The sequence below is a fragment of the Oncorhynchus masou genome, chromosome 32 (genome assembly GCF_036934945.1).
Source record: "Oncorhynchus masou masou isolate Uvic2021 chromosome 32, UVic_Omas_1.1, whole genome shotgun sequence".
Lineage (NCBI taxonomy): Eukaryota > Metazoa > Chordata > Actinopteri > Salmoniformes > Salmonidae > Oncorhynchus > Oncorhynchus masou.
The window spans coordinates 34,635,474-34,657,661 of record NC_088243.1 but is presented as its reverse complement, the minus strand read 5'-3'; the positions used below and the strand labels follow the sequence as shown (position 1 = coordinate 34,657,661).

The following is a 22,188-nucleotide window of genomic DNA, read 5'->3' as shown; positions in this document are numbered from 1 at the left end:
CCTCCACTTTGATTGGAGGCAAGTGAAGCATTTCTCTTCTCCGCGTCTGCAGCCTTTCCCCTCTCTCTCTCTGTCTCCCTCCTCCTCTCCACTGCCCCCCCCCTCTCTCTCTCTGTCTCCCTCCTCCTCTCCACTGCCCCCCCCTCTCTTTATTTCTCGCTGTCTGCCTGCCGCCTTTGCGCTTGGAAATTAATGTCTTCCCCCCCTCGGCATCAACCAGCCCCTATTCTGTTTATTTAAATATTTGATATGTAAGCAGTCATAAAATAAGTGTCATAACACGGGGAGAATGATATGCGGAAAGGCCATTACGCATAATGGTTTCTGATGCACACAGGGCCCATAGTTTAGCCCAATGGTACACGTGACAGGCCTGAGCAGGGAACCAACCGGGAATAGATGGGGCGGAGGCGCCCAACATGCAGAAATCAGAGCTCGCTGCATGCCCAGCTAGACATCAGCACAGGCGGAAGGCAGGGGGACCCTAACCCCGGGAGAATAGGGCCTCTCTCAAGCACTATTTACCTCTGAAACACACATTCACAGGACTCCACAATACCCATACATTAGGACATATGACATCATCTGTGTCCTCTTCTGTAAACTGAGATTCTTCTGCTCGATCTAATTGATCTGACAAGTGACAGAAACCTCTTCGTTTCCTACTCCTCAGTGCAACTCTGAACAATGTAATATTGACCCACCTGAATTTCCCAGTTGGGCAGCAGCAGTGCTCTCAATGGAGAAGGCTCATCCTAGGAACACAATCACTTCCCTATCGCCTTCTCCTTTGTGCCCGGCCTCATTTCCCTCTCATTTCTCCAAGTGGCAGATGATTTGTATCGGCCTACATGTGCAACACCCAGAGGAGTACAGCTGTTTCAATTCCACCACATAATGATGAAGATATGAAGGGAGAAATGAAGTAAATACATCTCACAGCAGACCCAAGTCATAACAGAGCACAGATAAAGGGCCCTGATTGGTAGAAAACAGAGAGACGACTCTGACCCTGGATTTCTACTTCATCCCAACATACTATATAAACATTGAAAGTGACAATCAGCATAAAAATCCATGACCTAATTAAGAAAAGAAGGGAATGTGAGGATGTTCGTTAAGGTGATGGCATTGGCCTGGCATTTCAAACATCCTCTCTTTAACAAGCGCTCATTAAGCCACAGGGCTGAGGGTTAGGGGTCACAGGTCAACAAGGGGTGTTTCCACTGACCCCCAAACCACAGTGACTCGCCAAACACACACACACACACACACACACACACAGGCTAAGGACCTCCAGAGCCCAGGTCCCCTCGTCCTCCAGCTCTTCTCGCCCTCCAAGCTCGTAACTATTTCTAATTGGTCTGATTGCCTTATTTCCTCCTCTCCGATGATGGAACTATTCATCTTAGATGGATAATGAGTGCAGCAGACAGCACAGTCATCCACTAACTAACTACAGCGCTGAAGGTCAACCCCAAAGACTGGCTGACTGACTGGGGAAGAGGACGGAGAGGAGAGTTGACAACATTCTGGGAAAGAGAGCGAGAGCGATAGCAGAGGACAGAGGGTGAGAAGGGTAGAGAAAGACGAGAGAGAGAAGAGCGAGCGAGAGAGAGACAGAGAATGAGAGGGACAGTGGGAGACAGAGGGACGACATTTTAGAAATGCCTTCCCTTCAGATTGCAGCAACCACTAAAGCCATGTCTGCAATTCTGTCGCTGTCACTGGATGTTCCAGAATTTTTGGAGAAATGTGCAAGTCTGTGATTTCCAACACATAAACAAATAGCCACATACGCAGTGAAAAGAAATGACGAGACTCTGTATGTGGTGTAATATACTACTGGAGATGTTGGTATTAAAAGCATTACATTACAGTCAACTCCATTTAGGTTAAATGTCAAATGTGTCAGGGTGTGATCATCACGCGCCACCACATCAGTCTGAATACACCCAGGTCCCTTCTAGCCCAGGGCAGGGCAGCCCGTTGTTAGCCCAACTATGGACTATGCTAACGTAATCTCCATCAGAGCAACCAGCATGCCCTCTGACATACAGCTGACATTATGGTAACCCTTTTACATGTTGATTCAACAATACCAATGGATGTTCATCAAGAAGACACAACATGGCATGGTGGAGGGAGGTGGTGTTACAAGAAGTTTCTGTTTCGTGTTAGCTTTCAGTGAAATATGCCAGAAACTCTGCTTTTGCATTCAATTTTAAATCAGTTGTAGGTGCTTTTGCTAAAACAATATATTTTCAGTGTGTAACTATAGTGTAGGTAGGTACAAACCGTTTAGTGAATTTCCATATTGATCTATCTGCAAGCGTATTTTCAAACAAAACCTTCCCTTACTCCCAAATGATTTCTCAAGATTGCACAGAAATACTTGAACGGGTTTACTGAGTTTGTGCTCACTTACAGAGACACGGCGTCTATATTTTCTCATGCTTTTGTGCTGATGTCCAGTCAGCCAGTGTTTCTGTGTCATATGTGTGTTGGGGATGATATTATTACAGTCTTGATTGGTGTAAATGACAGCCTGTTCCGACAGAGGTGATCAACACAGTCCCGCGTCTCACCACAGACTCTAAATCGTCATCATCATCATCACCTTCACATACAGTCACCAAAACAATAGTAACAGTTTAATATTGTCCATCAGACACATAAAACGTCATGGAGACAAACAAACAAACTGCCAGACTGCTATGTCTCAATGTGTCGGACGAACAAACTAAAGTCCCCGGCAGCCAGGCGGAGAAGTGTGCCGATTATCTCACACACACACACACACACAAAGTAAGTGCCGGCCTATCATCTAGCATTCTCCCCTTGGGCAAAGGGGAAGGGGGTGATGTCAGAATGATACTGATATACTCTGTGTATAAATATTGTAGCATACAAACACCTCTCGCTTTTCTCCTCTCCATGAACCCCCTGACTCTTTCCTGTACTGAGGCAGAGGGAGCGAGAGAGGAAGAGGCAGCAAAGGAAGAGAGAGATGCAGATGGGAGGATATAGAGGTAGAGATAGCCCCACTGGGGTATATCCCCTCTTTTCGACTCCCTTTAACCCTCCACTGGAGGACCACATGCTTAGAAAACACCCAGGAGATCAGAGAATAGAGGAGAGGAGAGGGGAAGCAAGAGAGGGCTAGTGGGGGAGACAGGCGGGCTGGAACAATAACAAGGAATAGAGAGAGAGAAATCCCTTTTCCTCTGAGAGGAGGGGGTAGTGTGTGCTCTGCTCTCCTCCCATTCACCGGACGCACGTGGCTAATTTGCATGTGTGAAGGTCAGGGGGATTGTGGGAGGTGAGTGAGGCCCCCGACCTGGCTCCCTGCCCAGCCCAGCTCTCCCCTCCCGCCAGCCAGCCAGCCAGGCAGCCTGCCACACACACAGCACCCCACCACTGGAGGGGAATAGGATAGCTCCAGGATACCAGAGAGAGAGGGGTTGAAATCACCCGACCAACCACTCTGGTCGTAAACACATATTACTGTATAATCATCCCTTTCTTTTGACTTGGAGAGGTTGGGGCAAGTTTCACATGGAGGGCTATAAATACTCTGACATTTCCCTGTTCACAACTCCCTCTCTCAGTCTCTGAAGTCTGCCCCATGCCTCAGTAACCCTGTGTGAGTTCAAATGCTGCTGTCGCTCGCTGCTATATTTCCATCCTTTTCCGATTGCCTCACACTCTCTCTCTCTCTCCACAGAAAAGACACTATGAGGCCCTCTTCACACCCCTGCTGGGAGGAATAACCAAAGAGAAGTTTGGCTGGTGGAGCTGAGGCAGTGTTGACAGGAGCTTCCCTGAAGTCTCACAGACAGACAGACAGACAGACAGACAGACAGACAGACAGACAGACAGACAGAAAGACAGTTTGGAATTGGAAATAAACTCAACACACTATCACAGTTTATTGTGAAATAGACACAAATTACTTATTCTAAATATATGTGCCATGCACATGAAAAACTCCACTTTTTTAAATAGATTTTTTATTTCACCTTTATTTAACCAGGTAGGCCAGCTGAGAACAAGTTCTCATTTACAACTGCAACTTGGCCAAAGCAGTGCGACACAAAAAACGCAGAGTTATCCATAGAAACGTACAGTCAATAACACAATAGAAAAATCTATATACAATGTGTGCAAATGTAAACTCAGCAAAAAACGTAACGCCCCATTTTCAGAACCCTGTCTTTCAAAGATAATTTGTAAAAATCCAAATAACTTCACAGATCGTCATTGTAAAGGGTTTAAACACTGTTTCCCATGCGTTTTAATTAACCATAAACAATTCATTAATATACACCTGTGGAACGGTCGTTAAGACACTAACAGCTTAAAGATGGTAGGCAATTAAGTTATGAAAGTTATGAAAACTTAGGACACTAAAGAGGCCTTTTTACTGACTGAAAAACACCAAAAGAAAGATGCCCAGGGTCCCTGCCCATCTGCGTGAACTTGCCTTAGGCATGCTGCAAGGAGGCATGAGGACTGCAGATGTGGCCAGGGAAATAAATTGCAATGTCAGTACTGTGAGATGCCTACTACAGCGCTATAGGGAGACAGGAAGGTCAGCTGATCGCCTCACAGTGGCAGACCACGTGTAACAACACCTGCACGGGATTGGTACATCCGAACATCACACCTGTGGGACAGGTACAGGAAGGCAACAACAACTGCCCGAGTTACACCAGGAAAGCACAATCCCTCCATCAGTGCTCAGACTGTCTGCAATAGGCTGAGAGAGGCTGAACTGAGGGCTTGTAGGCCTGTTGTAGGCCTGGTCCTCACCAGACATCACCAGCAACAATGTCGCCTACGGGCACAAACCCACCGTCACTGGACCAGACAGGACTGGCAAAAAAAGTGCTCTTAACTGACGAGTCACGGTGTTGTCTCACTAGGGGTGATGGTCGGATTCACGTTTATCATTGAAGGAATAATCGTTACACCGAGGCCTGAACTCTGGAGCGGGGTTCGATTTGGAGGTGGAGGGTCCGTCATGGTCTGGGGCGGTGTGTCACAGCATCATCGGACTGAGCTTGTTGTCATTGCAGGCAATCTCAATGCTGTGCGTTAAAGGGAAGACATCCTCCTCCCTCATGTGGTACCCTTCCTGCAGGCTCATCTTGACATGACCCTCCAGCATGACAATGCCACCACCCATACTGCTCGTTCTGTGCGTGATTTCCTGCAAGACAGGAATATCAGTGTTCTGACATTGCCAGCGAGAGCCCGGATCTCAATCCCATTGAGCACGTCTGGGACCTGTTGGATCTGAGGGTGAGGGCTCGGGCTATTCCCCCCAGAAACGTCTGGGAACTTGCAGGTGCGTTGGTGGAAGAGTGGGGTGGCATCTCATAGCAAGAACTGGCAAATCTGGTGCAGTCCATGAGAAGAAGATGCACTGCAGTACTTAATGCAGCTGGTGGCCACACCAGATACTGACTGTTACTTTTGATTTTGACCCCCTCTTTGATCAGGGACACATACAATTTCTGTTAGTCATATGACTGTGGAACTTGTTCAGTTTATGTCTCAGTTGTTAAATCTTGTTATGTTCATTCAAATATTTACACATGTTAAGTTTGCTTAAAATAAATGCAGTTGACAGTGAGAGGACGTTTCTTTTTTGCTGAGTTTAGTAAGATTGGGGAGATAAATAAATAGGTCATAGTGGTGAAATAATTACAATTTATCAATTAAACACTGGAGTGATAGTGCAGAAGATGAATGTGCAAGTAGAGATACTGTTGTGCAAAGGAGCAAAAAAATAAATAACAATATGGGGATGAGGTAGTTGGGTGGGCTAATTTACAGATGAGTTGTGTACAGGTTCAATGATCGGTAAGCTGCTCCGACAGCTGATACTTAAAGTTAGTGAGGGAGATATAAGACTCCAGCTTCAGTGATTTTTGCAATTCGTTCCAGTCATTGGCAGCAGAGAACTGGAAGGAAAGGCGGCCAAAGTAGGAGTTGGCTTTGGGGATGACCAGTGAAATATACCTGCTGGAGCGCGTGCTACGGGTGGGTGCTGCTATCATTACCAGTGAGCTGAGATAAGGCAGGGCTTTACCTAGCAAAGACTTATAGATGACCTGGAGCCAGTGGGTTTGGCGACGAATATGAAGCGATGGCCAGCCAACGAAAGCATACAGTTCGCAGTGGTGGGTAGTATATGGGGCTTTGATGACAAAACGGATGGCCCTGTGATAGATTACATCCAATTTGCTGAGCAGAGTGATGAGTAGAGTTTTGTAAATGACATCGCCGAAGTCAAGGATCGGTAGGCTAGTCAGTTTTACAATGTTATGTTTGGAAGCATGAATGAAGGATGTTTTCTTGCAGAATAGCAAGCCGATTCTAGATTGAATTTTGGATTGGAGATGCTTAATGTGAGACTGGAAGGAGAGTTTACAGTCTAACCAGACACCTAGGTATTTGTAGTTGTCCACATATTCTAAGTCAGAACCGTTCAGAGTAGTGATGCTAGACGGGAGGGTGTGGGCAGAGATCGGTTTTTAGTTTTACTTGCATTTAAGAGCGGTTGGAGGCCACAGAAGGAGTGTTGTATGGCATTGAAGCTCGTCTGGAGGTTTTTTAACACAGTGTCCAAAGAAGGGCCAGAAGTATACAGAATGGTGTCGTCTGCATAGAGGTGGATCAGAGATTCACCAGCAGCAAGAGTGTAACGGCGTTCTTCGTTTGTCGAAAGAGAGTCGGACCGAAATGCAGCGTGTTGGTTACTCATGTTATTTAATGAAACAAATGAATCGCGGTACATGAAATAACTGATAAATACAAAAAACAACAAACGGAACGTGAAACCTATTACAGCCTATCTGGTGAACACTACACAGAGACAGGAACAATCACCCACGAAATACAAAGTGAAACCCAGGCTACCTAAATACGGTTCCCAATCAGAGACAACGAGAATCACCTGACTCTGATTGAGAACCACCTCAGGCAGCCAAACCTATGCAACACCCCTACTCAGCCACAATCCCAATAACTAAAAACCCCACTAAGAAATACAACAAACATAAACCCATGTCACACCCTGGCCTGACCAACTAATTAACTAAAACACAAAATACCAAGACCAAGGCGTGACAAAGAGATGTATACAGGGAAAAGAGTCGGCCCAATAATTGAACCCTGTGGCACCCCCATAGAGACTGCCAGAGGTCCGGACAACAGGCCCTCCGATTTGACACACTGAACTCTATCTGAGAAGTAGTTGGTGAACCAGGCGAGTCAGTCATTTGAGAAACCAATGCTGTTGAGTCTCCCGAGAGGAATGATTTGATTGACAGAGTCGAAAGCCTTGGCCAGGTCGATGAAGACGGCTGCACAGTATTGTCTTTTATCAATGGCGGTTATGATATCGCTTAGGACCTTGAGCGTGGCTGAGGTGCACCCATGACCCGCTCGGAAACCAGATTGCATAGCGGAGAAGGTACGGTGGGATTTGAAATGGTCGGTGATCTGTTTGTTAACTTGGCTTCCGAAGACTTTAGAAAGGCAGGGTAGGATAGATATAGGTCTGTAACAGTTCTGGTCTAGAGTGTCACCCCCTTTGAAGAGGGGGACGACCGTGGCAGTTTTCCAATCTTTAGGGATCTCAGACGATACTAAAGTGAGGTTGAACAGGATAGTGATTGGGGTTGCAACAATTATGGTGGATAATTTTAGAAATAGATTGTCTAGCCCACCTGTTTTGTATGGGTCCAGATTTTGCAGCTCTTTCAGAACATCAGCTGTCTGGATTTGGGTGAAGGAGAAATGGGGAAGGCTTTGGCAAGTTGCTGTGGGGGGTGCAGAGCTGTTGCCCGTGGTCAGGGTAGCCAGGTGGAAAGCAGCTGTAGAAAAATGCTTATTGAAATTCTCGATTATCGTAGATTCATCGGTGGAGACAGTGTTTCCTAGCCTCAGTGCAGTGGGCAGCTGGGAGTAGGTGCTCTTATTCTCCATGGACTTTACAGTGTCCAAGAACTTTTTTGAGTTTGTGCTACAGAATGCAAATTTTTGTTTGAAAAAGATAGCCTTCGCTTTCCTAACTGCCTGTGTATATTGGTTCTCATTAACTTACCTGAAAAGTTGCATATCGCGGGGGCTATTTGATACTAATGCAGTACGCCACATGATGTTTTTGTGCTGGTCAAGGGCAGTCAATGTCACACCCTGATCAGTTTCACCTGTCCTTGTAATTGTCTCCACCCCCTCCAGGTGTCGCTTGTTTTCCCCAGTGTATTTATCCCTGTGTTTCCTGTCTCTCTGTGCCAGTGTATTTATCCCTGTGTTTCCTGTCTCTCTGTGCCAGTTCTTCTTGTACGTTTCAAGTCAACCAATGGTTTTCCACCTTCTCCTGCCTTTGCTATTCTCCTTTTTCTAGTCCTACCTTTTTTGACCCTTGCCTGTTTCTGGACTATGTACCCGCCTGCCTGACCCTTCGGCCTGCCTTGACCTCGAGCCTGTCTGCCACTCTGTACCTCCTGGACTGGTTTTGACCTTTTGCCTGTCCACGACCATGCTCTTGCCTATTCCTTTTTGGATTATTAAACATCTTCAACTCCAACCATCTGCCTCATGTGTCTGCATCTGGGTCTCGCCTTGTGTAATGATAGTCAAGTCAGGAGTGAACCCAGGGCTATATCTGTTCTTAGTTCAACAATATTTGAATGGGGCATGCTTATTTAAGATGGTGAGGAAAGCACATTTAAAGAATAACCAGGCATCCTCTACTGACGGAATGAGGTCAATATCCTTCCAGGATACCCGGGCCAGGTCGATTAGAAAGGCCTGCTCGCTGAAGTGTTTTAGGGATTCGTTTGACAGTGATGAGGGGTCGTCATTTGACCGCGGACCCATTACAGATGCAGGCAATGAGGCAGTGATCACTGAGATCCTGGTTGAAGGCAGCAGAGGTGTATTTAGAGGGCAGGTTCGTCAGGATGTTATCTATGAGGGTGCCCGTGTTTAAGGATTTAGGGTTGTATCTGGTAGGTTCCTTGATCATTTGTGTGAGATTGAGGGCATCTAGCTTAGATTGTAGGACAGCTGGGGTGTTAAGCATATCCCAGTTTAGGTCACCTAACAGTACAAACTGAAGATAAATGGGGGGGGGCAATTAATTCATATACGGTGTCCAGGTGGTGACTGAGGTGGGTCTATAACAAGCAGCAACAGTGAGAGACTTGTTTCTGGAAAGGTGGATTTTTTAAAGTAGAAGCTCAAACTGTTTTGGCACAGACCTAGATAGCCTGCAGAGTTCTGTCATGCTATCTCTGCAGTTGATTGCAACCCCACCCCCTTTGGCAGTTCTATCTTGGCGGAAAATGTTGTAGTTGGGGACGGACATTTCAGAATTTTTGGTGGCCTTCCTAAGCCAGGATTCAGACCCGGCTAGGACATCAGGGTTGGCGGAGTGTGTTATAATAAAACAAACTGAGGGAGGAGGCTTCTGTGTTAATTAACAGGCTTCTATGTTAACATGCATCAAACCAAGACTTTTAAGGTTACAGAAGTCAACAAAAGATAGCACCTGGGGAATAGGAGTGGAACTGGAGGCTACAGGGCCTGGGTTAACCTCTACATCACCAGAAGAACAGAGGAGGAGTAGGATAAGGGCTAAAGGCTTTACGAACTGGTTGTCTAGTGCATTGGGGACAGAGAATAAAAGGAGCAGATTTCTGGGTGTGGTAGAAAAGATTCAGGGCATAATTTACAGAAAATGGTATGGTAGTATGTGAGTACAGGGGAGGTAAACCTAGGCGTTGATTGACGATGAGAGAGGTTTCGTCTCTGGATGCACAAGTTGAGGTCTCCGCATGTGTGTGGAGTGGGACAAAAGAGCTAACTAAGGCATTTTGAGCGGGACTGAGGGCTCTACAGTGAAATAAAACAGTAAGAACTAGCCAAGACAGCAGTAGACAAGGCATATTTACATTGGAGAGGCATAAAGCAAACACAGGTGTTGATTAGGAGAGCTAATACAACAACTTTTCATGTGTATTACACGATTTTCATCACAATGCATTTTGTGTGTATACCACACTTTTCTTTCTTCATAACGCATTTGTATACATTATACAAATTCCAATTTGTTGTGGCTAACTTTAGCTAGGCTCGGGGTTAGTGTCTTTGCTAGGTAAAGCCCCGCCTTATCTCAGCTCACTGGTCACCATAGCAGAACCCACCTGTAGCACGTGCTCCAGCAGGTATATCTCACTGGTCATCCCCAAAGCCAAATTCTCTTTGGCCGCCTTTCCTTCCAGTTCTCTGCTGCCAATGACTGGAACGAATTACAAAAATCACTGAAGCTGAAGTCTTATATCTCCCTCACTAACTTTAAGCATCAGCTGTCAGAGCAGCTTACCGATCATTGCACCTGTACACAGCCCATCTGTAAATTAGCCCACCCAACTACCTCATCCGCATATCGTATTTTTTTCCCTTTGCACAACAGTATCCCTACTTACACATTCATCTTCTGCACATCTATCACTCCAGTGTTTAATTTCTAAATTGTAATTATTTTGCCACTATGGCCTATTTATTGCCTTACCTCTGTAATCTTATTAAATTTGCACACACTGTATATAGACTTTTCTATTGTGTTATTGACTGTACGTTTGTTTATCCCATGTGTAACTCTGTGTTGTTGTGTGTCGCACTGCTTTGCTTTATCTTGACCAGGTCGCAGTTGTAAATGAGAACTTGTTCTCAACTGGCCTACCTGGTTAAATAAAGGTGATTTTTTTAAAGGGTTAGGGTTAGTTAACATGCTAGCTAAGTTGTTAAAGGTTTAGGAGTTTGGTTAAAGGGTTATGGTCGTCGCAAAGTAGCTAAAAAGTAGTAAGTAGTTGCAAAGTAGCTAATTAGCTAAATGTATGATGAGATTTGAACACACACTTTGTGTTGCCAGATGTTCACTTCATACACCCACCCATCCTCCCTGACCAACCTCTCTTTTATTGATTCTGTCTTAAGTAACCTACTGTCTTTATCTGTAATTGAAATGCACTGTATGCAAAACAAATATTTTAAGCAATTAGTGTCTATTTCACAATAATCTGTGATATTGGGTTGAATAAAGTTGCACCTTATGGTCCAAACAGCCAAAACCCAAACAAAAAAAATACAGATTTAAAAAATATATATAATTAGGGAACTGCTCTGCTTCAAGTTATTTGTCTGCTAACCTTTGACTCTGTTTGTTGTAAGTGCATCACAGGCCCGAACAAAAAGCTACAATTATTTTATTAGCAGCTAATTATATGTAACAGTTGACGATATGACTGGTCAATTTTTTATGGCAAATCAGAATTAATTGGCATTTTAAGAAAACCATGTGCAGTCCTGGGATAACCTAGCTGCCAATTACGCTCCTGAGCATTGTGTTTTATCCTGCAAGATGAAAACCCAGGCTATCTATCAGCCCCTTATCGGAAGCAACAGAGTACATGAACATTTCACTGTGTTGTTCCTAATCAGCCAGCGCTAGGCTGAGCTAAACTGGGCTAGGAGAGCCTGAGATGTAAACAAACCAGCATAAACAAAGCATGGAGGATGAGCAAGGGAAGGAGTGAGCGCTGGAGTTGAGGCTGGCCTGGTATACTAGCGCTGACGAGGCTACTTCTGTCTGAAACCAACTGCGCTGTCACACAAACACACGCACACACCCAAACACTCACCCAATTAAATACAAAATAATGTGCACACAAGCCCAGACAGACAAGCAAGAAAATGAACATAAAGCCAGACATACAAGGACACACAATCGAACACACATAAACTACTGAAAATAAGTGAGTCAAAAAATCTGAAGACAAAAAGGCATAACTAGACAGATAATAATATAAGCATGTGTGTTAAATCAGTGAACACTGAAGGTAGAACAGTTTACTTTTATTAAAATAAAATAAAATAGTTTCTTTATTGACTAAGGTGTTCTGATTGACCAGCACCAGCCCTGTGTATCTGGACCACTACCACTCTGTTCCTCTTTTTGTTTCCTCAAACAAATTGGGTAATTGAAAATGCAGGACAATGCCATTTAAACGAGCGAAACACTTCAACTAGGGCTCACCTTCCTGTAGTGTGTGTGTGTGTGTGTGTGTGTGTGTGTGTGTGTGTGTGTGTGTGTGTGTGTGTGTGTGTGTGTGTGTGTGTGTGTGTGTGTGTGTGTGTGTGTGTGTGTGTGTGTGTGTGTGTGTGTGTGTGTGTGTGTGTGTGTGCATGTGTGCGCGTGTGTGTGTGTGTGTGTGTGTGTGTGTGTGTGTGCGTGTGTGCGTGTGTCCCAGTCTGTTTGTTGGTGGCTGGCCAGAAAAGAGAGAGGGAAACAGGCTTGTAAATTAGGAAAGTGTTCTCCTCACACAGCCAGCTCCCGAAGAGAGCTAGTGTGGGGAAAATGAGCTTGAAAAAGAGAGATTCTGCCGACAGTTGATTTAGGCGTGTTCAAACAAACACACACACAATTTGAGGTGCCTAAACAAACAGATCATGGGCCAATTTGGAGGATCCACACTAGACTGGTCCTGACCCACCAGTGGGTGAACTGAGGTACAGCTCACAGTCGATTACAAACCTGTTTTTCCACATGTATACAGTATCTTTGTTGATATGGAACGGCAAACATACAACCTCTTCTCTGGGGTTGAAATAAAATACATTATACACTGGGTGATTTGAGCCCTGAATACTGATTGGCTGACAGCTGTGGTATATCAAACCATATACCATGAATATGACAAAGCATTTATTTTTACTGCTCTAAATAGGTTGGTAACCAGTTTATAATAGCGATAAGGCATTTCGGGGCTTTGCGTTGCGTCGTGCCAAGAACAGCCCTTAGCCGTGGTATATTGGCCATATACCACACCCCCTTGTGCCTTATTGCTTAATAATACTATTGTATGAAAATATAAACATTATAACCTGAGTTCAATTACAAGCAACCTGTGCATAACATACTGTACATTTTAATAATAATAAGATATATTTTTGAATTTATATCCTCTAGAGATATCTTCTGCCTGTAAATGAATGTGTATGATCTTGTGTATTTTTCTGCACCCATTATCCAATCTTTAACCCACAGAGGTCTTTAAATAATAGGGACAAATATCATTACTAAAATGTATTTACCAATTACAATTTGAAAGGCGTTATTCTCTGAGGCTGAAGGAGAGGCTTATTATCTAAATGGCTGCACAGCTCGGCTACGGTATGTATCATATCCAATCATTACCTTCCAAGGACTAACTATTATTATAGCCATGGCAGTTCATAATGTGTGGATGGCATGGAAAATTGTAATAAATACACCATACCGCTTTTCTGAAACCTGGCACAATCTTACAAATGACTTTGAATTATTTTCCTGTACAGTAATGTAAGACAAAATGTACGGTGTATGATGTGTTGTCGATACATAGCACAGCAGTTGGTGTGCATCCCAAAATATTATTAACAATTGTGGAATGAAACCTACTGTGGCATGTGGTAATAAAGAGTATTACGAAATAGGCCTTCACATTTCCTAAATTATGACTGTACTAAAACTACTTCAGACAAAGAGTTTATGATCTGTTGAATGACATGTCTAAGATGTAAAATATGGGCTATAATTACTATGGAATTACTAGGCCCACTACAATGATAACAGTAATCAAGATCCCCCATGCACACAGGTCTTCCTGGGAACTACAGAAATGTACCGTTTTGTTTGGAAGAGGGAGACCGACCAAGAGTAGGCTACACCTCCACTTTGCCCTGGGGTCAAATATCTGGGTCATATTCAGCAGAGCGCATCATTGAGAACAAAAAATGCATTCATACATAATAACACAACCAGAGGCATACTGTTTGTATACCACTCTTCTTTATTCAATAGCTTAGAAGATAAGGCTGGGCGATATGACCTAAAAATCATATCTAGATTTTTTTTGTACATTTTCTCTACATACGCTTTGTTGCACAATTAAAGGTCAATACACTGCATTTCTAACAGTCAGGAAATAAATTATACCTAGGCTAAATATAAGCTTTAATAATAATTAAATGTTGGTATTTTACCCCCTTTTTCTCCCCAACTTTGTGATATCCAATTACGATCTTGTCTCAACGCTGCAACTCCCCAACGGGCTCAAGAGAGGCGAAGTTCGAGTCATGCGAAACATGACCCACCAAACCACTCTTCTTAACACCCGCCCGCTTAACCCGGAAGCCCCAATGAGTCAGAGGAAACACTGTTCAACCAACGACCAGAATTCAGCCTGCAGGCGGTCGGCCCGCCACTAGGAGGCGGTAGAGCTCGATGAGCCAAGTAAAGCACACCCGGCCAAACCCTCCCCTAACCTAACCCGGATGACGCTGGGCCCTATGGGACTCCCGGGTTATGGCCGGTTGTGACACAGCCTGGGATAGAACCCTGGTCTGCAGTGACGCCTCGAGCACTACGATGCAGTGCCTTAGACCGCTGGCGCCACTCGGGAGGCATAATTTCATCATTTTGTTTAACCTACTTTTTTTGCAATAATCACTGATCTGGTTTTCTATGAAAATGTCTATGAAAATGCCCTTTTTGTTACAAAGTTAACACGATGCACATCCACTAATAATGGCCAACTTGTTGTAGCAGGCATTATAGAAATTTAACACAGGTCTCAAACACTCTCTCAAGCACAAGCTCACTTGCTAGTGAATAGCCAGCTGATATTTATATTTCAAGTCTAGCCATCGTGGATCTATTTCCTTGCTAACAAGGTAGAACAGTTGAACTGTTATGAACACACCCTTCTGTCTGTCTCCAACTGTTTGAGCAACATAACTTGTTCACTTTGTTTAGATATTGAAATTAAGTGGCCTTCCTGGATAGGAAGATGCTTATTTCTCAGCATGAGAACGAGTTGCCAATTCCTTATATAAATGCATATTTTTATACTGATTGCACATGTATAAAACAGTGAGCACAAAACAGTCTGAAGGGCCGGCTCTAGCCTTTTGGGGGCCTCAAGCCCCCCCCCCCCCCCCCACCAAGGGGACATATATTGTTTTGCGCTCCCCTCTTGACGGCAGAGAGAAAAATGACTCCCCCCTTTTTATTTGTTTACACTGCTGCTACTCGCTGTTTATTATCTATAGTCACTTTACCCCTACCTACATGTAATATTATCTCAATTACCTCGACTAACCTGTACCTCCACACATTGACTCGGTACCAATACCCCCTCGTTTTTGTTATTTCTACTTTGCACATTCTTCCACTGCAAATCTACCATTCCAGTGTTTTACTTGCTATATTGTATTTACTTTGCCACCATGGCCTTTTTTTGCCGTATATAGACTCGTATATAGACTTGTTTCTACTGTATTATTGACTGTATGTTTGTTTTACTCCATGTGTAACTCTGTGTCGTTGTATGTGTCGAACTGCTTTGCTTTATCTTGGCCAGGTCGCAATTGTAAATGAGAACTTGTTCTCAACTTGCCTACCTGGTTAAATAAAGGTGAAATAAAATAAATAAATAAATGTTATTTTATTGGGTTCCTTTTTTAAACTTTAGTTTATTTAGTAAATATTTTCTTAACTCTTATTTTTCTTAAAACTGCATTGTTGGTTAAGGACTTGTAAGTAAGCATCTCACAGTAAGGTCTACACCTGTTGTATTCAATGCATGTGACAAATAAAATTTGAAGCACGTTTTCTGCAGTTATACACATTTTGCCACGGTGGCAGAGAGAAAATTGAGCAATTTTATAACACATTTCATGCAATTCTATCCATTTTGCCATGGGGCAGAGAGACATTTTTACAATTTTAAAACACGTTTTCAGCAGTTCTACACGTTTTGGCATGCGGCAGAGAGACATTTTAGCAATTTAATAACACATTTCATGCAATTCTAAAAATGTTTGCCATGGGGCAGAGAGACATTTTTGCAGTTTTAAAGTGAATTTGCTACCCATTCTGCCACGGGGTGGAAATAGGTTTTTGCCATGTTAAAGCAAATGTCCTGCAATTCTACACATTTTGCACATGACTTATGCCTTGATATCTGATTGAGTGACTAACAATATCAATGGGTGCCCACTGTAGGTCAGGGTCCCAGGGCACGTGCCCTGCTCGCCCGGTCGGTATTCGGCCGTGATTACTGCAAGTTTAGATAACTGGCTAGGCTGACTTAACAATCTAAACATTGTTAGCACAATAAAATGTTGAACTGGCACCTTGTGTATTCTGCTATTCTAACTTTCAACAGTAAATTGCAACCCGAATGTGTAAAAAAAATGAGTACTTTTTGGGGGGTTGGGGACCACTAATGGCCCGGGTGTACTAAGCAACAGTTTATGTCGCCTGGAGCCAGCCCTGAATATGTGGCTAAAATGCTGCTAGTGGTATGTGGTACAGCATACATGTAATGCAGCACACAACAGAAACTGAGCATTCATTTTCCACAACATGTTCATTCATACAGTACTCTAGTTTTCGTAGGGTCTGCTCTGTTCTACATTTTGGGAGTTGAGACATAAAAGGGTATCATTAGAAAGGTTAAGTTCTCCTCTATTACGGTAAAATAATGTCTCTGTGTTTCGGTGTCCATTTGACCCATTCTGTCAGACCAAACCTAAAATGGAAATGGGGAGTTTAAACTGCTTGTTGTCAGAAACTAAGAAGTTATCTCTCCATCTTTATTGTAAGTGGCAGGGGGAGGGGGGGGGGCTTGGTGTCTGTGTGCAAATGGGAAGGTGCACAGTGCACACAGCACAGAAGGAGACCAAAAAGACAGAATGCTCATAAAAACAAACAAAAATAAAAACCTAATTTGGAACATCGCACTAAAAAATCAAATTGAGTTAATCGAATTCATTCGATATATTGCCCAGCCCCATTAGAAGACGACGTTCTATCTGTAGGCATAGTTGTGAATGGTCCATCCCTCTCTCACCAAGCCCCGGGTCGCGCACCTGAACAGAGGGTTCAGCTCGATTTACATTAGCAGCGCTCAGCACACAGTTGGGAGATGGAGCGCCAATCAGATGGCAGATTTGATGTCAACTCAGAGGCAGCCGTCTGGAGAGTATTACAGCCACTTTACCTCCAATTCAAATTCCAAACCTTGCGATGGAGACCAATAGCGCAGGCGGACAACGTGGTACACAGACACGTCTCGCCTTTGATAGTCATAACAGCTATTCTATTTGTGCAAACATCGATTAATAATTAAAATATATGACATTTTGAAGATTGCAATATGACGTTATTGTAATGCAAACCAATATTAATGAATAAAGTCTATAATTCGACGAGAGCCTATACAGCGCGTCCTTCCAGAGGGCGTTTTGCAACGTGTCTCCAACCACGTCAGCAAGAGTGCGAATCTCCAACGCCATTAATTGTTTTTCATTTAAAAAATAATATCTTACACAAATAAAGCTCTTCAATTCAAAAGTCTGTGGTAAAGAATAAACACATAGTATAAGCAAATGCATTGCATCGATTTTAACCAAATAAATATTAATAATTATCTTTTTACTCCGTTTTACGCGCCTTTACGCGCAAAATTATATTTAGTTCCCAAGCCTATATTTACGCTTCATGGACTAATACATTAATTGTGTAAAATAGATGTTATGAATTACAATGTATTGCATACATACGTGACTGACAGGGTATTGTTTTTCTCGAAAGAGTGACCTTGAGCAGATCTGAAACCAGACAGTATTCTCTTCTACAATTACTTTACCTGTAGATTAATATTAGAAGTGCAATATTCACCAGCACACAGCATATTTATTTTAAGTCGAGAGAGACAAGTTATTACAGTGCATTAATACATGTAACCTAGGCCTAGTGCATTTCAACAACTCTGCCAGACAGCTCATGCCAGGTGTGACACAGAGTGCCTCTCAAGTTAATGAGCTACAGCTGAGTTTGTAAAACTAGTACTCACCTGTGGTCTGCTGATACCTTGCCCTCCGTTTCCAGGACTCATGGACGGGTGATTTCTCTGTTGCCCTGGCCAGCCATGGGTTGTGGAGCCATACTGAGAAGTCATGTCTTTGCCTAAGCCGATGCCAGCTTGTTGTTGTGCAGAGGGACTGTTATAGTCTTGATGATAGCCACTGCCATAACCTCGCATCATTGGACTTGGAGACGTCAGCAGTTGGTTTAGAGTTGGGGTGGCTCCCGAGGGATGCTGAGTATGTCCTGGGAATCTCTGAAAGCCCCCAACACTTCCACCAGAACCGGAGGAAGCAGCTCCCATAGCAGCCTTGACATGGCTAGCTGGAGTGTTGCTGCCAGGGCCAATCAGCATGTTACTGCCCTGTCTGGACGGGGCCATCATACCGTAGCCCGCTCCACCGTAGCCCTGCCGGTAGCCAGGGTAGTGGTTGTACTGGCTGTTGTGGTATCCTTCGTGGGAGTTGTGCACTGGGTCCATGTTGTTGGGTCCCGAGGAGTGCATCATCCCCATCCCAGTGTTTTGTTGTCCGCCATGTTGATCATAGCAGGCCCCTACTCTGGAAGTGCCATAGTAGTTATTAAACTCTGAAATAGCGCTGTTCCCTCCTGCGCTCTGGGGCTGGCTGCTGATGTCGGTCGTTGGTCCCAAGTTGGCATGTTCATACCTGGCACCCATTCGCTCCCCTGGTTTACAGGTATGATCCCCTTCACCTTTACTCAGCATCTGCTGCTCTGTCTGGCTCGCCAAAACACCCCTCTTCCCTCCGTGGTGCTGATTCTCACTCTCTCCCCTTGTCGCTTGGCTGTTGTTGATGTTGTTACTTTGTATCTGGCGCTGCTGATGCTGAGGAAACGGGTTAAATTGTGACTGCTGTTGCGGCGGCGTGAGGTGCTGAGGGGGATCTCCACTCACATTGTTCTGTTTATGGTTTGCTATCAAACCCGTCTCCATTCCCTCCAGAGAGGTCGTCGAATTTGACGATGTTATGTTATTTCCACTCTCCTTCTCCCGTGTGTCAGAATTGTTATTCGGAGAAGTTGAATTGACCATGTTGAGCTCGTTTTGGTGGTGATGGTCTACATTATTCATTGTGTTAGTCCCATCTCCAGCTCCAAGCATTGCTCCAGATCTCGATATAGTTCCTCCTCCCGATTTCCCCGAATGTATCTCTTGACCCAAACTGCCAGACAATTTATTTTTCTTATTGTTAGTTGTCGTCGGTGCTGATGCCACTTGTGCAGCCATTGTCACTTAAACATTTCAGACAGGGACACAGACCCACGAGAAGAACACTCTCACACAAAAAAACAGACTGAGGAAAAAGTCAAGCAGGTAAAAAATCTTCAATTGAAAAACGAAGCTCTGTTCTAGCGCTGTAATTCTCGTAATAATCCGCGGTGAAATGAGTCGCTGACAGCCGCGGCTGTGGCGCTGTCAGTGAGGCATCATGCTGAAAGTTTGTTGTCCAGGTTTAAATGAAACTTTTTTCCTCCAACCCGGATATGGGTAAGTGCATGTCTCCCGGAGCCCTTCTGGCCCAGCATGGCATGAGAGAGAGTAGGCTCCACCAGCTATTATCCCCCTCCAGGGTCCAACGCGCATCACAAGGAAAACCCGGACTGGAGCTTCCTATGTTATCCATCGAAGGAAAGTCACTATTATTTTGCAATAGACAAATGTTGAATTATAGCATGGTATCAGGAGGAAATATTTATATTGAAAAGAGGAATAGCCAACATAATATACCACGTTTAATTTTATACCAATATTATGTTGGAACGTAGGCTAAGGCTTCCTCTCAGAGTGGCTTGTGTCCACTAAAGATGGGCAGCTCCATTTTAAATTCATGCCAAAATTCCAGATCTGGGTTTGAGTGTTGCCTGCTCTACTCCGCTCTGCACTCCCTCGGCTCAATCCAGTTTCTGCAGCTCTGAAAGACAGACACGCAACCACAGACGCTGCTGAGCGCAATAATGTTGCCATCAGAATAAGTATGTAATCACACGCTGTAACTGCCCTAGTCGAGATGTGAAATGTAACCACACACATTTGAATCATCTTCAGCCGTTATGAGCACATTGCTTTGTAATCCTCTTGATGTTGAATAGGCTCCAGAATTTAAACACGAGTGACGTCACTGCCCTTGCTTATTATGTCCCTTTATTTTCCCTTTGTTCTCTCAGCTTGTTTCGTTTTGGGTGAAATGTATACATTGATCTAACGATTTCACGCATAAAGGGTCACACCGGACAGAGCACAGGCCTTTAGAACAGAGTAACTACCAGTGGATTATCTGATGTAAGCCTCTTTTTGTATTTTCTTGGAAAACAGAATTCACCATAGTAAGTACTATGTAACAGACTGCATTTGCCATTTGTACTACAATATAATTGCATAAGTTACTCCCTGGTAGTTCCCTACAATAATGAAGGGGCCTATGTAATGAATGTAACATTTGGCCAAATATAGTAAAAGCATTGGATGCGAGAGTCCTTTGTGGTTTACATAGGTAGAGGGAGAGCAGCTCACTTGACGGAGATTACTAACAGCGGAAACGCCGTATCAAATTGATATGGAGACGGTTCATTACAGAAGTAGGATGATGATGATAGCAATAATGGCGAAGATTGATGCTGATGAGGATGACAGTGAAAATGGTGAAGATGATGCTGTTGATGATGATGATGACGGCACCCAATCGAGGAACACATTTCTTGCAAACGTACATTATATCCCATGTCATAGCAAGCTTTTGAATGTGACATTTTGACCTGACTGCTCTGAGTGAATGAGACTCCTCTCGCTCACTGTCATCTGCAGCTCCCATCGACAGTAGGGACCTAGAAAGACCCCTGGTGGAGACAGAGTGTAAGCACAAGTAGACCAGACATGAAAAAGAACATTGGAGTGAACCTGATGTTATAGTTAAGAAATAAGGCATGAGGGTGTGTGGTATATGGTCAATATACCACGGCTAAGGGCTGTTCTTATGCATAACGCAATGCGGAGTGCCTGGATACAGCCCTTAGCTGTGGTATATTGGCCATTTACCACAAACTCCCGAATAACCTTATCGCTATTATAAACTAGTTACCAACGTAATTTAAACAGTAAACAAGTAGCGGTGGTATGCGGTCTGATATACCATTGCTTTCAGCCAATCAGCATTCATGGCTCCAACAGCCCGGTTTAAAACACTAGTTGGAAAGCAGAAAAGTGAAAGCAAAATACATCAATAGAGTCTCTTCCCCATTAGTCTTGATGGGTCCATATGGTAAAGAGTAACAGAGATTAGATCATGATAGTAAACTACACAGCCCTGACACTATCTAGCGTTTAGAACTGCCTGCCTGCCCAGACATCACAGCATCAAGACCAGATGGCAGAGAAGGAACAGCTTGATCAGGTGACTCTAGGACACCCTGGGTAGAGTTCACTTTTACGTTGGTGTGTGTGTGTGTGTGTGTGTGTGTGTGTGTGTGTGTGTGTGTGTGTGTGTGTGTGTGTGTTTGTGTGTGTGTGAAGATTTGCGAGGACATTGTGACAGCATTATCTTGAGGGTGTTACAGATCATTAGGAATATTATAGTTAATGGTGAAATATGTGGTTATATGACACATTGCTCTTGTATATGAAAGTGTTGCTTTGGGTGTGTCATGGTAGCTTTACAACTAAAATATTCCACTCTGCTCATTATCAAGCGCACTGTTCTCGCATTAATCCGCAGACACACGGATCTGTTTGAATGGGAAGAGGAACAATGGCTCAGCGCATTTGCATTTATGTTTAATTTATAACTTTCAGGGCCTCCTGATGCAGCAAGATTGAAACAATAATTTCACACAAACACAGTGAAGGGGAGGGACCAAATTAATACAGATCTGGGTTTTAATGTATTTCTCAATGTTTGTGTGTACGCGCGCGTGTGTGTGTGCGTGTGCGTGTGTCACAGACAGACAGAGAACACACGAACAAACAAACAAACAAACAAACAAACAAACAAACAAACAAACAAACAACACACACACACACACACACACACACACACACACACACACACACACACACACACACACACACACACACACAGAGAGAAACAAATAGGCGTAGGCCTTGAATCCATGGGGGGATAACATGCCACTATTGTAGTCTGTCAGGAGGCTGGGGGCTGTTCAGGGGGAATCTGCCG

At 43.9% G+C, this 22,188-nt stretch overlaps 1 protein-coding gene across 1 annotated transcript in view; it reads right to left on the bottom strand.

Annotated features, from left to right (window-relative positions):
* The window catches only part of LOC135525999 (AT-rich interactive domain-containing protein 1B-like), a 230,430-nt gene extending 210,893 nt beyond the window's left edge, over window positions 1-19,537 (bottom strand). The window contains 1 exon segment of the mRNA XM_064954001.1: window positions 17,985-19,537. Coding sequence (XP_064810073.1) covers window positions 17,985-19,244 — 1,260 coding nt within the window. The 5' untranslated portion in view covers window positions 19,245-19,537.
* Between the last annotated feature and the right edge of the window lie 2,651 nt (window positions 19,538-22,188).